The 17269-nt window shown below is 43.6% G+C and overlaps 2 protein-coding genes across 3 annotated transcripts; one reads left to right on the top strand and one right to left on the bottom strand.

Moving 5' to 3' along the window:
* The first annotated feature begins 2644 nt into the window (after positions 1-2644).
* LOC127303018 (probable protein S-acyltransferase 19) lies at positions 2645-9707 on the top strand. 2 transcript variants are annotated; one of them, XM_051333762.2, is made up of 10 exons: positions 2645-2781; positions 2865-2971; positions 6141-6254; positions 6366-6767; positions 6845-6913; positions 6992-7063; positions 7221-7346; positions 7794-7874; positions 7966-8154; positions 8287-9707. In XM_051333762.2, exons 2-10 carry the CDS (start codon positions 2927-2929, stop codon positions 9250-9252), a joined length of 2064 nt encoding a protein of 687 aa, XP_051189722.1. In that variant the 5' UTR covers positions 2645-2781; positions 2865-2926; the 3' UTR covers positions 9253-9707. The 2 variants fall into 2 exon arrangements, with proteins under 2 accessions (XP_051189722.1, XP_051189721.1); XM_051333761.1 differs by lacking the exon at positions 2645-2781 and having other exon boundaries at positions 2803-2971.
* Positions 9708-10463: 756 nt separating this feature from the next.
* Positions 10464-16369, bottom strand: LOC127304434 (senescence-induced receptor-like serine/threonine-protein kinase). Its single transcript, XM_051335123.2, has 14 exons — positions 16279-16369; positions 15617-16172; positions 15313-15537; positions 14941-15218; positions 12972-13110; positions 12635-12706; positions 12484-12555; positions 12283-12363; positions 12036-12199; positions 11695-11900; positions 11475-11601; positions 11321-11389; positions 11010-11202; positions 10464-10902 (listed from the first exon to the last, which is right to left on the bottom strand). Exons 1-14 carry the CDS (start codon positions 16367-16369, stop codon positions 10506-10508), a joined length of 2670 nt encoding a protein of 889 aa, XP_051191083.1. The 3' UTR covers positions 10464-10505.
* Positions 16370-17269: the final 900 nt, after the last annotated feature.

The raw sequence follows: 17269 nt of genomic DNA on the forward strand, positions 1-17269 counted from the left end.
GGTTGATGAAACAGATCTCATAGGGAAAAAAATCAAGACGAAAAGCTTAAACTTTGACAATCTAAACACACATTGCATCTTCTCTTAATCATCTACAATCATGATCCTAAATAGCTCTCAACACCTTGACACTCTTGCCATTATTCCATAGAGTATCTTCCAAGAATCCCTAGAACTAGGGACGAAGTTAGGAAAGAATCTGAGTGGGATCAGCTCAATATTATCTCTAATTCACTGGTGTCATCTTATGCAAAATAACACTACTTAGTACTACCTCCATCCCAAGGCTTAAGGCTTTTTTTTTCAGAAAGTCAAACTATGTTAAGTTTGACTAAGTTTTTATAAAAAAACATTAACATCTCAAATACAAAATTAATATTGTTAGATAGATAATAAAATATATTTTCATGTGCTATCTACAAAATATCATATTTATTGATAGTTTATTCTAAAAGTTTGGTCAAACTTTACTTGCTTTAACTTTTCCAAAAAAAAATAAGCCTTAAGCCTTGGAATGAAGGTAGTACTAATTAGTGAGTAGTTTTGCAACATTCACTAGGGTCAGCTGACCCCAATGACAATATGGCAGCTCCGTCTCTACCTAGAACCAGCCCTTTATTGACCCGACCTTCCCAACAAACCACGCCTCAGAAAAGGGTATCACAGATCACCGAGAGAGAAAACCACAGGGCAATGAAAAAGGTTAAGAGAGAGTCTAGAGAGAGGTCTGTTTCCTCCAAAAAAGAGAAAAGACATGTAAATTTACCCGAAGCATGAGAGCCCAAGTCCTGGTCGTTCCTACGCCGAGAAAGATCGTTCCGGCTATTTTTCCTATACATAAAAAATAGAGAAATACTCCAGTTTCTACGCTACCCCGTACCCCGTACATGTACAGAAGCCGTCCGGACCAAACGCAAATGCCAAGAAAATTTCGTGCAAGTGAGGACACGCAACCAATTTATACGGTTTCTCTTGGAATTACGTGAGTGGCCTTATTATCCTGACCCCGCTCACGTCACCTGCTCTCCTGATGTTTTTTCCCGATAAAGAACCTGCTCTCCTGATGATTGGAAGCATAAAAGAGATGGATGAAGAATGTGCCCGTTCGGTTGAGATTCTTCTTGCTGTCCTCCCGTGGAATGTTTGGCTCAAGCCTAATCGCCAAATTATTCAGAGAAAAAAAAAGAATAAAAGTGTCGCAGGATCACTTATAATAATCAACGACCTAGCACATTGGAAACTAGTGCCGCATGTGGCAATGTAACTAGTGCTTTTTTCTTCTTCTTCAAAGTAACCGGCGAGAGCACTATTTTTTTGTTAATTAATAAAGCTAGAGTACATACCTCCTCCGTCCTAATTATAATGCACGACTTTTTGCACGGTCTTTGATACATGACTTTCACCACTAATATGTACTACCTCCATCCCAAAGCTTAAGGCCTATATTTTATTCAGAAAGTCAAACTATGTCAAGTTTGACCAAATTTTTATCAAAAAATAGAAAGTACAAAATCAATATCATTAGATAGATAATGAAATATACTTTCATATGGTATCTACAAAATATCGTATTTATTTATAGATTGTTCTAAAAGTTTGATCAAACTTTAATTCGTTTAAGTTAAAAAAATAATATAAGCCTTAAGCCTTGAGATAGAGGTAGTATGAAATTATATGGAGTGCATATGTTTACATTGTATCCTTGCATTTGTATTGGAAATCTCTTTCATGTCATATATATTTATACAAATTTCCTGAACATATTGTAAGCATAAATCATAGTCAAAGTTGTAAGTTGTCGAGTAATGAAATTTAAGGAGCTCCTTATATTTTGGGACAAGAGTATTTTATAGAGGGGTTTATGTTTTAAAGGGAATTTCCAAGAAAACTCGCCGATGTGAATCGGGTTCCTCCTTATGCCTTTTTTTTTCTCTCACGTTCATGCTTCAATGTACACATTATTGTTTACAAAAAAAATATTTATTATGTTTTAAATATCTTATAATGTCGACGGAACGCGTGCCTTTCTGATAGAAGAAAAAAAATCCAGTCCACTAGAACACGACTATAAGGAGGGTGGAAGCGGATGGCTTGATGTGGTCTGATACTTGCCATCGGCAATAAATGACGAAGATTACAGATTATTAATTCATATGAGGCCGATTCCAGCGACGGAGCTTGGATCATAACTAGTGATGAGCCATATATTTACTGCTTCATAAATTAGACTAGAATTTCTGCGTTTAATTAGCAAATATAGTATGCTCTTTACAATGGCATTCAATACACAAGAAAATCAAATGCTGGAGGGGACTTTTCGCGCCCAATTTGCGAACCTAGGGTTTTTTAGGTTTCCCACGTTAAAACCTTCAACATGGACATAAAATCTTCGACCTAGAGCTCCATGGCCGACACCTGTTGCTGGGTTCCTTAAGGCGATACAAAAGGGGAGATGCACCTTCTCGCCACTGTGGTAGGTCCGCCGCCGCGTGTCCCGGTAGGTCCTAACTAACCACCACCTCGGATTTATGCGACAAATGCTACCAAAATCTTTTTATGACCAGAAGCATAAGGTTTGCAAATCACCAAAAACACACCTTGTATCTTCTCCAAACCCCCAAAAATCCAAATCTCTAGAACCTAGTTGACCCAATCTTCCCCAACAGACCAATAATCCCACAAAACAAACCAATACTGAAAGGGCATCACAGATCACCATCATCACTCTAGAGAGAGAAAATCACTCTGGAAAAGGCAAGCGAAAACCCAGTCTAGAGAGAGGTTTTATTTATAATTCTGTTGAAATCTTTGAGCCTGTTCTTCTCTCGTAATTACTGACACTACCAAACCCACCTCCCGAAAAGCATTTTGGGAGGCGTCCGCCGCCCGCCGCCGGCGACCGAGGAGAGAGGGAGCGCCGCCAGCCATGGCGAGGAAGCACGGGTGGCAGCTCCCGGCGCACACCTTGCAGGTTCGCCCACTCCCCTCCCTTCTCCCTCTCCGGGTCCCTGGATCGGCGCAGCCAGGACAAAGTACTGGACTTTACTCTGGTCCGTCGCCGCGATCCCGTCGCTGCGTCGTCGGTAGCCGTAGGAATTCTCTGCGCGATTCCGTCCCAGTGAGCTCGCGCCGCTGGGAATTCTCCGGTCGAAGATCTGTCGGAGGGAGAGAGCCAGCTTGGCGGTGGTTGGTTTCTCTCATTCTTCCTTTTCCCCCCCTCTTCTTCTGGTGTGTGTGTCTGCCTGTGTGGAGGCGCATGGGTAACATGAGTTCCAGAGGGGTTGAGTCCGGAAGGACTGCGAAATGGCTCAGAAATCTGTCGAATTTGTGTTAGATTTGGTAAATATTCGTCGAGCTATCTAGGGTTGTTCGTCGGTTTTGACTGGTCTGATGAAGCAGGGTTGATATGTATTCTCTGCAAAACACTTCTTTGCTGAATCACCCGTTTACCCAGGAGCGAGGTCTGAAACATGTGGTTTTTTTTTTGTCTATTTCCGGCTGCATGTAGGAAGAGGCTCCCAAAGGGATAGTTCGGACCTGGAGTGAACCAGGTTGGGTTTGCCTGTTTCTTTTATTGTACTTGTGACTAGTGATTGCCGAGAGGATATGCTGAAATGTAGTCGATCCAATGGCTAAAAATAGGTGCAGTTTTTAAGTTGGCTTGTGCACTAGTAGTGGTGCAGAATCACAATGGTTTTGTCTACTTTGTGGGTTCTGTTGCCTATGGGAGATTTAGCTCCGCGCCTCCTAAGCTTTATCCTCAACCATGGATCTTGTCCTGATTTAGCGTCGAACGTCAGGAACCTCGCGCATTCGGTAGAAAACTCTTCCTAGTTACGTGGTAGCAAAAACATTTCTCACTACATGCTAATGATAGTTTAGTTTCTATTGGGGCGAAGGGTCACCTGCGAAATATATTTGCGTAACGGTGTTGTGAGTTCCAGAGGGACTGAGTCTGGATGCAGCGGTTGTGAAATGGCTTAGAAATCCGGCGAATTCTGCCGTCTGTGTTAGTTAGATTTGGTATGGTTCGTTGAGCCATCTGGGGTTGCTCCTCAGCTTTGGGCCCTTGCGGTTGGGTAAAGCAGGGTTGATAAACTGTACTTCTGTCTGAAATGGTTGCTTGTTAATTCAGCTGGAAGTAGTAAAACCCTTTTTGCTAAATTATCCACTTATGGAGGAGTCGTGTCTGAACCTGTGAGCTTTGTGCTTATTTCGGTCTGCATGTAGGAAGCTTCCCAAAGGGACAGTTTGGCCGTGCCATTGGTTTGTTTTGTATGTCTGCTTGTTCTCCATCAGGATTGGGGATTCGGAATAATTCGGGCCGGGTGATCCCGTTGACGTTTGCCGATTTTTTTCTCGTACTAGTGGCTAGTGATTGCCAAGAAAATATGCTCAAATTTAATTGATCTGCTGGTTATGGGAGATTTAGCTCAGTAATACCCATGCTTTTTTCTTTAAACCTTGGAGATCACTGTTTAACCGGGCCGGGTGATCCCGTGAACGTTTTGCCTGTTTCCTTTCTTGTACTGGTGGCTAGTGTTTGCCGATACATTATGCTAAAATGTAGTCGATTCAACGGCTAAAAATAGGTGCAGCTTTTAAGTTGGTTTGTACACTAATAGTGGTTCAGAATCACAATGTTTCTGTCTACTTTGTGGGTTCTGTTGGATGTGGGAGATTTAGCTCCGTGCCTCCTAAGCTTTATCCTGAAACCATAGATCGTTTCCTAATTTAGCATCGGATTTTAGGAACCTCGCACATTCGGTAGAAAACTCTTCCTGGTTACGTGGTAGCAAAAACATTTCTCCTTTTAAATGCTAATAATAGTCTAGTTTCTCTTGGGGCGAAGGGTCACCCGCGAAATATATTAGCGTAACGGTGATGTGAGTTCCAGAGGGATTGAGTCTGGATGCAGAGGTTGTGAAACGGCTTAGAAATCTGGCGAATTCTGCTGTCTGTGTTATTTAGATTTGTTATGGTTCGTTGAGCCATCGATCTTGGGTTGTTCCTCCTTTTGGGCCCTTGCGGTCGGATAAAGCAGGGTTGTTAAACGGTGTACTTCTGTCTGAAACGGTTGCTTGTTAATTCAGCTGGAAGTAGTAAAACCCTCTTTGCTACATTATCCACTTATGGAGGAGTGATGTCTGAACCTGTGAGCTTTGTGCTATTTCTGTCTGCATGTAGGAAGGTTCCCAAAGGGACAGTTTGGCTGTGCCATTGGTTTGTTTTGTATGTTAGGGGTGGGGATTTGGAATAATTCGGGCCAGGTGATCCCGTGGACGTTTTGCCTGTTTTTTTTTCTGTTCTAGTGGCTACTGATTGCCAAGACAATATGCTCAAATTTAATCGATCTGCTGCTTATGGGAGATTTAGCTCAGTAACACCTAAGCTTTTTCTTTAAACCTTGGAGATTACAGTTTTTCTAATTTTGCATTGAATGTTATGGACCTCACAAATTTGGTAGAAAAACACTCATCCTGATTAAGAGCAGCGATAACTCTTCCGCTTGCAGGCTACTAATTTGGTTTCTCTTGTGGCAAAGGCCAAAGTGTCACCATTGAAATATCTTTGTGTATGGCGATTTTTGGCAACATAGGCAACTTTTCCATCTGATGTAGTCACTTGATGTTGTCAAGTGATTGTTTCATGGTTTTGGTTCTGTTCAATAAAAGGATAGCCAGTTGTTCAGGCCTCAGAAAAATATTACTGCCAAGCCGAAGCTTGTCAATCTTCAGTTACATTCCGAGAAAAATATTATTGCCAAGCCCAAGCTTGTTAATCTTCAGTTACATTTCTGTGATACATTGCTAATGTTTGTTCATATCTGCTTGTTTTTTGTAACAATGTCTGTTGTTGTATGGTTTGGAATCTTATGATTTTGCACCTACAGCCTATGCCCATCCAAGTGATTGAACCATATGAACAAACACTAAAATTGGAGAGGATCATTACTATTTAACTGTTGCAGAAGCCTTGGATTTGTAGAAAATCTAATATGCATGTAGAGAGAAGAGAAGTGAATGCACTTGTGGAATTACAGTCTATTATATAGTTGTGGGATCAGTTCTCGTACAAGTTTCACACTTTTAAGGGCCTGTTTCACATTTTTTACTAATTTATAATGTCTTTTTTGGCAGATTGTTGCAATCACTGTATTCTTCCTTCTGGTGGTTGCATTTTATGCCTTCTTTGCACCATTTCTGGGAAAGCAAGTCCTTGAGTATGTTGCGATCGGCATTTATACTCCCATTGTAAGTCTTCAAAAGTGTCCTTATTTTTATGTCTTTCTGATTATCTGAAGTGAAGAGAGGCTATCTTGTAGTATTATGAAAGATCATTTCCACTCTCCACATCATTTCCAGGCATTGGCTGTTTTCATCCTTTACGTCCGGTGCACAAGTATTAATCCTGCTGATCCTGGGATCATGTCAAAGTTTGAGGATGGATTTATCAATGTACCTGTCAACAACGATGGATCGGGAGGCATAAACTTACCCCAGAAAGCAAACAGTGGTGTTGGAACTCACTCTCCAACATCTACTTGCAGAAGCTCTCTAGATGGCCATTCTAATCAGAGAGGTTCGTCTATAGGGGAAGCAAACATAAATCTGAGCTCACAACTGCCGAAGAAAAGATCAAACTGTTACTTCCTTGGTGGGATCGTGTGCGCTTTATTTGTCAAGGAGGACTGCCGAAAGCCTGATGATTCAGAGCAACAAGCTAGTGGCGAAGAAGCTCTTTTTTGCACATTATGCAATGCTGAGGTATGCTGATTTTAGCATGCAGTAGGCTTATTTGAAGCTAATGCCCATTTAATTTTTTTAATAAATTAATTTTACAGGTTTGCAAATTCAGTAAACATTGCAGAAGTTGTGACAAGTGTGTGGATGGATTTGATCATCATTGTCGGGTGACTTTCTTGGACTGTGTTAGCATTCTACCTTCTGATATTTTAATTGCATATAGCTGATACGGGCATCTTTTGCAGTGGCTGAATAATTGTGTTGGGCGGAAGAACTACTTCACGTTTATTGCTCTGATGGCCATCAGTCTCTTATGGGTCTGTAATGCTGACCTGTTATACATATCATGTTGTTCTGAGAGCATGCAAGAGAACTGCAGTAGTTAAAACATATCATTTTTATTGCCTGTAGAGGTTCGTATAAAGTTATTATTTTCTCTTTATGGTACTGAATATTTACTCTCCTGTGTGACAGCTTGCAATTGAAGTTGGAGTGGGCATTGCTGTTCTTGTCATCTGCTTTGTCGATAAGAATTCAACAAGAAATATCCAAGAAAAGCTTGGAAATGGCTTGACTCCTGCTCCCTTTGCTGTCATTGTAGTAAGTACCATAAGGATTTGTTGCACTTTTTTATCCCCTCTTGTTTATAGTAAGTTATCTGAAGCAGGCAAGCAGCATCTTTTATCATCATCTGATGCGGTATTCCAATACTGTTTCCTTTTATTTTGCTGTAGTCCATACATGCTGATAAAAAGTTATGATGTTACTTAAGTTATTGTTTCGTATTACAGTTGCAGTCTCTTGTAAGAAACTTGGAATACAACGAATTTTTGATGTGCTTGGTAGCTCATTATTTTTACCTTGTGGAAGTGCATTAATTACTGTTTAGGATTCTTGAACTATCTTCTTACATTATCATTGCAATACCTGTGGTACATACAAATTGGGTCTAATGTATACTGAGTAGTACTCACAGGTTCTTGCTTTTTAGAATTTTTATGTCTTCTTAACCTATAATTAATTGAATTGTAAAATTCTTATGTCCAGGGTTTATTCACTTTGCTTTCATTGGTGGCCTGCGTACCTTTAGGGGAACTTTTCTTCTTCCACATGATATTGATCAGAAAGGTTCGACTCACACCTCGCACCAGAAATGTAATATATATGCAAAGTTTATCTTGCTTGCTCAGCTGCGTTCTTTGTCTATATTCTGTATCAGGGGATCACAACCTATGATTATGTGGTTGCAATGAGAGCTATGAGTGAGGGACTTCCAGAGGATGAGGAAGGAGCAAATATCATCTATTCCCCATCAAATTCAGCCACCACAGGATTCAGTGTTGGAAGTTCTCTTGGCCTTCACCACAAGGGTGCTTGGTGTACACCTCCAAGAATATTTATTGATCACGTAAGTTGCGTACTTCAAGTGCTACATCTTTGAAAGTTTAGTCATGACTTTGAGATAGAAAAATAATAATTATATTGTTGGAAGCAATCCTATGGTCATACTAAATTTAGTTGTACTGAAACCTTCAACCAGGATGAAGTGATTCCACATTTGGACCCTGGGATGGTACCTTCAACTGTGGATCCTGATGCTGCTGGATATGCTGAAAGAGCAAACAAATCCAAGAAGCCAGTGAAGATCAGTGCCCGAAGCCTTGCAAAGCTGGACAGGAACGAGGTAATGAAAGCTGCAGCCAAAGCTCGGGCATCATCCTCTGTTCTCCGGCCAATAGATGCCCGCCATGGCCATGAAGCTGACATTAGCTCCAGTGGTAATGCCAGCGTCAGGAGTAGCATGAGTGTCGACTACAACGGTACAAAGGAATCCCGGAGCGAGATGAGGCTCTCTCCTCTTCAGAACTCATACCCGCAGAGTCTTGCAAGCATGGATGACTACGAGACAGGCACACAGACTGCGAGCAGTTTAAGCAGCCCGGTCCACATCCACAAGCTCGCCACTCACTCTCAGTCTCGCGTAGCGCCTCATCCAGCTCCACCTCCCGAAAGGCCTGCGCTAGGGATTACAAGGCCACCTGTTCCCACCACACAGATAAACAACCCAATGTTTCAGTCAGCCACATCTTATGTCCGGGAGAACCGAAGAGCATCTGTTGTATGGGATCAAGAGGCTGGGCGGTACGTGTCAGTACTTGCGCAAACAAGAACAGGACCTGGTGTCGAGCTCCCCGCAAGAAACCCAGGTTTCTTGGCAAACCCAAGTGGCGAACCGGGCAACCATGGTAGAAATCTTGCGCCTGCAAACGCATCTTCAGCAGCGATTCCTCCAGGGCAGCCCTCTGAGAGGTTGACATACACAGGCCAGTCGATATTCTTTGGTGGGCCCATCTTGAGTACCACTGGCATCAACGCTGAAAGGAGTGAGGCGGGCACAAGAGCGCGCCCCGAGGCAAGCAGAGATCCGAGCGCCCAGCAGCGTGATATCCGTGGCGAGAGGGCTCGCACGGGCTCCTTCCCGCTGTTTGAGCCTGGGAAGTTTTAGAGGATCCCAGTTTATTGACGAGTGACTTTTACCTGCTGTTTTACTGCTCTATGTCACCTGCTCAAGTGCCACCGTGACAATGGGTGATGTTGTTGCACTGCACCCCACATGAAAAGCGTCAGAGAACCGGGGTTGCATCGAGGAGTGGCAGTCCTCACATGCAGGGATTACGATAATGGTTAGAGCGAGGATGGCAACTTTGTTGGATGTTACAAACTGATCGATACCTGTCGGTTTCTTTCATGTGCGTTAGGTGTCGAGCCGTGTGGTGCGCTAGACATGTAGTAGAAGGGGCCTGATCAAACTTTTCCTGATGTAAAAACCATTGGATTGGCAGCTCGCTTTCTTGCACATTGCAGGCCTTGGGAGTGTTGGTTTTATTGGTTACAGCCCACATGTATGTCTTGGCTATGTAACAACTTCAAGGCTGCCAGTTCAGGTTTTGATTGGTTTTACTTCATTTGTTCAGTGAGATTTAACATAGATGATGCTGGTTGCTGCGTGACACGTTGTGTTCATTTGATTAGCATTTTATTAATATTAACATAGTATACATATTTTTGGTCTCATGGCTTGTAAACGAGCATTAATTGCCATAAAGCCCATAAGATTAGACTAGTTTCAAGAACGGGATGTAGCTCGCTGAGCAATTGACAGAGCTACCAGCATTCAGGGATAGTGTTGGCGATGGCGCACTATTCCGCTTCAGCGCTTAAGTCAAGATGTAATATTTCAGCACTTAAGTCAAGATGTAATATAACGATCGGGGGAGCTGAGCCCTTAACTCTATCAATAGAAAAATCTTGGCGAAACTGCTTGCCCCTCCAAAGGCTGACGTACCTCATAGTTGGGATGTACCATCCTGAGATGTCCTTTGTTTGCTTCTTTTCCACCAAGCACAGAAGTTTAAGAAGAAATGTAGGTCGGTCATGTCTCAGCAACACAAACAAGGGGTTCACCGCCGAGGGGACATCAGCCTTCCTTTGGGATTTGCCTACCGACGTTCTAAAAAAGAATTCCGGCTCAGCCCCTCTACAAAGTGGGCCCCACCACAGCCCCATGCCCGATGGGTTGGTTTGTACCTTGTCACTTGAGTGTTATGTTCTTTTTAAGGAAAAAATAGAAGTTTCTATTACAGTTGAATAATACATGGCGTGTTTGTATGCCTAGAGAGTACAAGACCGGTTGTGGGAGGTGATGAAGGCTGTAGTCCTCGCAAAAGACTTTGGCCATTGGAACTAAATGGCCCTTTGTCACACTGGTAGACTATAGTCGCCAATGCTTCCATTATTCATGTCGACCCTACTATTAGCATTGCTGCTGGTGTGCCCTTCGCTCTCTAGCTCGAGGCACTCTTGGATCTGGGTCGCCACGTCAGTCATTGTTGGCCGCTGTGCCGGATCTTGCGCGGTACACTTGAGTGCAACATCCATGATCTTCCATAGGCCATTAACATTGTAGTCACCTTGCATGTGCGCATCCACCACTTCCTCGATATTTCCCCCCACAAGGTGTTGTCGTGTCCACTGGACAATATGGGTGGGCTCTATGGATTGTAGGATGGCGGAGTGTCCTGTGACCACCTCCAGTAGCACGATGCCGAAGCTATACACGTCACTCTTTTCCGTCAGTTGTCGGGTCATCGCATATCTTTACAGTTGATTTGAGTCATGTCACAAGAAGATATATATATAATGGTCAAAACATTCCATAATAAAAGGTCAAATCACACTTAGGAAAAGGTAGCTATCACTTACTCAGGTGCAATATAGCCTGGTGTGCCAATCATTCTGGCCGTGGATACATGAGTATCATCGACGTGATTGAAAGCTTTCATCAAGCCAAAGTCGGAAACCTTAGCCTCGAGATTTGCATTCAGTAGGATGTTTGATGTCTTGACATCACGGTGAACGAAGGGCGGGCTACAGGCCTTGTGTAGATACTCAAGCCCTGCATACACATCATATCATGGACAATGAAATTGTACAGATTAGCGGTATACTACAAAGTTCTAGCCAAACAGAGATATAAACATAGAAACAATATGATATTCTAAATTAAAATATACCATATGCGGATTCCAGTGCAATACGGAGTCTCTGTCTCCACGTTAAGAATACCATGTTGCCCTCTCTCCCTGGAGAAGATCATTTGACGTCAGTAATGTCTCGAACGTTGGACCAAAGTAAAAATATGTCGTTCATACAGATGGAGTAGGGCACCTCTAAGTTTATCATTGAGATTTCCTTCAGACATATGCTCATAGACAAGAGCCAAATACTCTCCATCCTTGCAATAACCAATCAAGGAGACAAGGTTCTTGTGATGAATCTTCGTTAATGTCTGAGCCTGAGCGAGACAAAGAATACATGCCATTATTTCTAAAATTTAATTGACTGAAATTGTGGTTGCTCTAGTTAATTACATTTTACTAGACAGTACCTCTGTCAAGAACTCTCTGATGCCTTGATTGGAAGACTGGGACAACAGCTTGACTGCCACATGAGTACCATCCTGCAAGAAGCCGTCATAAACAGGGCCGAAGCCACCTTGGCCAAGTACTATCTTGAAGTTGTCCGTCATGACCTCCAGTTCCTTGTATGTGAACTGGCGGTTGTCCAGCTGTCCATTGATGCCCGGGGCCGATCCTTGGAAATCAAAGTACGTAGTTGAGTGTTATCCACTATATACTGCTCTGTTCTTTATTGCAAAATATATATTGATTGCACTATATATGGAGAACTATATATATAAAACGATGTAGTGTTTATGCCAAGTGTCACCTTTCTTTTTTCCCACCCTGAAAATCAGCAGTACTATCAGTACTGCTATCACAACCACTGCAGCTATCGGAACAGCAATATAGACGGCAAGCATAGAGTTGTTTTTCTTTCTTGTGGGCTGGCAGACGCTATTGTGGCTGCAAAGGTTTGGATTTTTGTCATATCTATCAAAAAGAAGAAATCATTAACAATTTCGACCAAGCAATTCTGAAAGCAATGATAGAAGAACTAAATAGCATGAAGTTGCCTTAGAGTTAGGGTGCCATTTTGACTTCTCTTCAGAAGACCAGAAGGAATTGATCCATTAAGCTGATTTCCTGTCAAATCTCTGTAGAAGCATGTTGCATTGATAACAAAAGCAAAGGTGTCAAAAATGGTTTTAGCTAACAAAGATATCATATCTTTATTAAAAAAACAAAGATATCATATAGTAATAAGAGTTTCTTACAGCACAATAAGAGCAGGTAGTTGTGCTAGGACATTAGGAATTGATCCTGTCAAGTTGTTGTACGACAAATCCCTGAGATGAGACAAAATACACGTGAACATCTTCCCTAATAAACTTCAATGAAAAAATGGGTTTGTAATATCCTGCTTACAAATAATGGATGTCTTTGAGTTCTCCAAAATGATTTGATATGTCGCCACTTAAGACACCATAGGACATATTTCTGCAAGCGTACACAGTGATTCCAACTAAGGATTGTGTTTTGAGGATACAGCACGACAGACTGTTTATTTCTAAATGGTGCCAGACAAAAAATGAAAAAATATTTAAACAAAACACCGAATGTGATAAACTAGATTTTGGGGATCAGATCATATCATAGATTATCGACACCGGAACAAATTAAGGTACATCGACACTATGAATGCAAAGTATCTCCTCAGCCGTGAAAATTTACATGAGTGCTATCAAATTAGAACTACACTTACATGTGTGTGATTCTTGGGTGGTCAGAAATAGCATAGCTGCAGGTCAACCCATCCCACACAAATTTCTTTGGAGCGCACGGGTCACCCATCCAATTCTTCTTCACCTGATACTTAATTTTGATTGCATTGATAGCAGAAACTTTTTTCCCGCGGTAGCACACAAGACAAAGAAGCGCAGTTTTATTAGACCATGCAGATATCAAGTAAAGGCCTATGACCTACCAATGGGATGTATTCAGATCCAGTAGTTTATTTAATATGTTATATGGTGCTCCCGTGATATCTATTCGTGTCTAACCACCACCAAAAAAGCATAACAATATAAATATTTTATATGATACTGTTATAATGTGTATCCGCCACCGAAAAGTCATTTTGGATCTGGGCACCAATGCTCTTATCGTATTTAAAAAATTCGAAAATTATATTTATGTGTTTTAAAATATTATGTAACAAAATTCTAAAAGGATCCGATGATGTATCCCACTAACGTGCAAAATCTTAATTACAAATGTTTTGTTTGCTACACAAAAATGAAAAGTCTTATTTCTTTTTAGAGATTTGAATCACTATACTTAGATCCACACATTTTTTTATTTTTGTGTAGCCCAAAATACACACTACTTCTAGTTGAAAGTTCACATGATTGTGGGATACAATACTGGCTACATCATGATTTATTTTCAGATTTTTTTTCCAGAAATTTAGAAATATGATTTTAATTAATATAAAAAAAGGATCACTGGTGCCCATGTGACGGCGACTAAGGCGAGTTTGAGTTCTATTAGGTGTGGATAGGTACAAGTAGTGTTAGAGTCAGACTCTTGTGGTCTAGGCCTCCTATATAATGTGAGGGGGGTGCCACACATTGTAATCTATAATGACTTGATAGTAGCAGGCATGCAAGGAGAGTCGACAGCTTGTGCCGGTGACTAAGGAGGCCGGTGCAGCGGTAACAATGGGGATGAGCGCTCGTAGTCATGCCCCATAGAGTATGCAAGTTGCCAAATTGCGTTAGCAAATCTCGGTGTTGTCTTCGTGCTATCATTACTTGATTTCTGGTAGATCGACTATGCGCCTACGATGATAACACATAACAATATAAATATTTTATATGATTTATAATGTGTATCCGCCACCCACAAATTCTCCAATCTAAATTAAATTCATGACTCTAGAAATATTATAAAAAAGATAACTCCAAGCTAGACATACTTTTTTATGAAAGAAATGCGGTAGGATTAGCCTCTACAAGACTACAACGATTTTTAAGGAAATAATAAGAATTCAAATATGTCTCACCCCCAAATACTACCCGGTGGCACATATGGTGGAAAAAGACTGTCCACACCGGTTAACCCCCATAGCATGTGTCGGCAACTAATGGTAGAGGAGAGAGAGTGTGTTTGGTAGAGGAGAGTGCAAAATTTAAAATGTGAGAGGGAGGGTAAGTAGGGGGGGGGGGGGGGGTGGGCGAGGTTGACGCGTGGGCCGATGGCAAACTTCTTACGTGAAGTTTGTTGCTGATAGTTGCCGCTGACCCCAATGGAGGTCCTATGTATCGATGCGGTTGGGGGTTGCCGATTATTCTATTGGACGTGTGATGAGGTGGATTTTCTATTGGAGATGCCGGTGTGAGCATTTTGTTTGTTTGGACCACAATAGCCATATGGAAAACACTATGGGGGTCGCCGGTAGAGATGCTCTAAAATTGGGTGGCTGGAGAAACTATACTACTTTTCATAGTTTGATATGTCCTTTTTTTTTTCTAGAGTTGTTGATTGAATTCAATAAGAGACAAATTCATATTGTGTCAATGTTTTATCTTTGAAAGAAAATCATACTATTTTGTGGCTGAGACCTAATTAAGAGTAAAAAATGAAAAAAATAGCTGAAATGCATACTCTTTACTTATGAACCGACATCTCATAGACCAAATAAAAGTCCATAGGTAATTCGGTATACATACCATCGCGGATGACCGTGCCAAGATTGGCCGTGGACATGACAGAGAAGTACTCGAAGGCGTTGAGTATTGGCGGCAGTGTGGAGTTTTCCCCGGCTTTGATGGTGATGTTGTACCGGCTGGAGCATGGGTGAGGTTCAGGGTTGTACATGGCGTTGGTGACGAGGTACTTGGGAACGGTCACATTGTTATGCTTGCCCCCATCAGCGGCGACACTGATCTCACGGACAACATTGCCGAGCAGGATCTGTAGCTCCGCGAAATAGACAATTGCAATGCATCTATAATTAATGGGAATTAGTTCCTCGTTAATAAACCACCTCCCCTTCCACAGGCATGCATGTTACGACAATAAACGAAACAAGTGATGCGTACCCGGGCATAAGGTCGAGATGGTCCAGTTCGGTGGCCAAGGACACCTCGATGGTCTTGGACATGGAGCCGTTAAGTGTGGTGATGGCAGTCTGCATCACTGTGGAAGGGACGTAGTAGCGGAGGTCCCAGATATTGCCCAGGACCTTCTCCGTTGTGGAGATGTTGGTCCAGAGGCTGAGGTCGTTCCACGAGATCCAAGCCCGGTCATATGGGTCGTACGGGTACCTGTACATGATCATCATACTACGTTAATACCAACACGTACAAGATGGATGTGTACCCTGCTTGAGATCGAGTCACCCACCTAATTGGGTATAAGCCGGTGCCGCCCATGTTGAGTCTGTCGATGAGGATCAGCCCCTGCGTGCGGTTCACTTGCGGATACAGCGTGTTCTCGAGAGGCCTCAGAAACAGCGAGGAGATAAACGGCGTCCCCGAGCCGGTGTTGACGAGGCAGACCTGCACCGATTCGTCTGGGATCACAGCACTGACCTCGGCCATCACCGGCTGCTCGGCTTCGGAGATGTTCACCGTCCGCCACCAGTTGACGCCGAGGTAGAGGTCGAAGATGGGGAGCTTCTCCAGCCCGTCGTAGTTGCTGTACCGGAAGAAGGCCCGGAGCAGGTACTTGGAGCCGGGCACGAGGGACGGCAGCGTGTAGCAGCTGCGCTCCGTGTCGGGGAAGCTGCGCACGTTGTGGTAGCCCCTCGACAGCTGCGACTCTGGCTTCATGTACTCGGCCGAGATGTTGCGGTTGTAGCCGGCGTCTACGAATCCGGCGTCCGAAATGTGAGGTATCTTGGTGATGGGATCCACGTAGCTCGTCTGCGCCGGCAGGCCGCAGTCTATGGTGATGAAACCTGCATTCCAGCAATGCCCGCGCATATACAGTACAGATCGATCTGGACTAGCTAATTTCCCGCGCGTATATGATCGATGTTGTTGGTAACTGTAGGGACGGCTCACCTGCGGTACTTAGGGCGCGCTGTCCGCCGACATGAAGTACTCCGAGGAGGAGCGTCAAAACCGACTGGACCGCCACCGATCGCCGCCCCATTCTTCCGGCTGGCATTTACTGGATCTTTCCACTCTACAACTATATATGCCTATGTGTAGTATAGTTTGGTTCCCACACTTGGCAGGGCACTAGTACTATGAAACATCATGTGACCATGAGCCTGTAAAAATATCTGTTAATTCTGCGACGACCAAGAGTGCAGTTGACTTGCTTTATTAGAGACAGCTTGGCAACTCTCTTAACAGATTTGCACTCTGCCAATAGTGCAGACTTATTCGACGCCCCAGCTTGCAGTTGATTTGACCGAGAGTGTTGGCACGTTTTATTAAACTCTCTCGATGGTTGCACGCTACATGCAGGTGGTGTGCTCGTTATTCCGGTGTGCTCCTTATTCCCGTGTGCTAACTTATCAACTAATATTATCGACTAAGCAGATCCCCCATATCGGCCTAGAAACGCGACATCGGGCCGATATGGAGGTTTCAGCCGTTTTTGGGTCAGACCAGACCTCGCATCTGGGGTCTGGCCTGGAAAAAGGATCCAGGCCGCAGCCCAAACCGCCAAAAAATCCACATATATAGCGGTCGGCGAGGCAACCCCATCCGCTCCTCCGCCTCTCCGCCTCCCGCTGACATCAAATCCCCGCCCTTCCGCCGAGCAATCGACGCGACGGCGTGTAGATCGAGCAACCCCACCTCCCGCTGGCGATGATGGTGGCAGGGCACGGGCGCGGGGGCGGCCAGATAGGCCGCGGGGGACGCTCCACCGAGCGCGGTGGGAGCTCCACCACTCCGCCTGCCGGCGAGAAGACGGAGGCGGAGAAACTACGGCGTCGCGGCGCCGCCCTCCTTCACCAAACGCGAGTCGGAGCGCTACCGCCGTGGCCGCGCCTCCTCCGCTTCCACGGTGTCATCGTCGGGGTCGAGCTCCCGCCAGCGC

This window comes from Lolium perenne, chromosome 5 (assembly GCF_019359855.2).
Source record: "Lolium perenne isolate Kyuss_39 chromosome 5, Kyuss_2.0, whole genome shotgun sequence".
NCBI classification, from domain to species: Eukaryota; Viridiplantae; Streptophyta; class Magnoliopsida; order Poales; family Poaceae; genus Lolium; species Lolium perenne.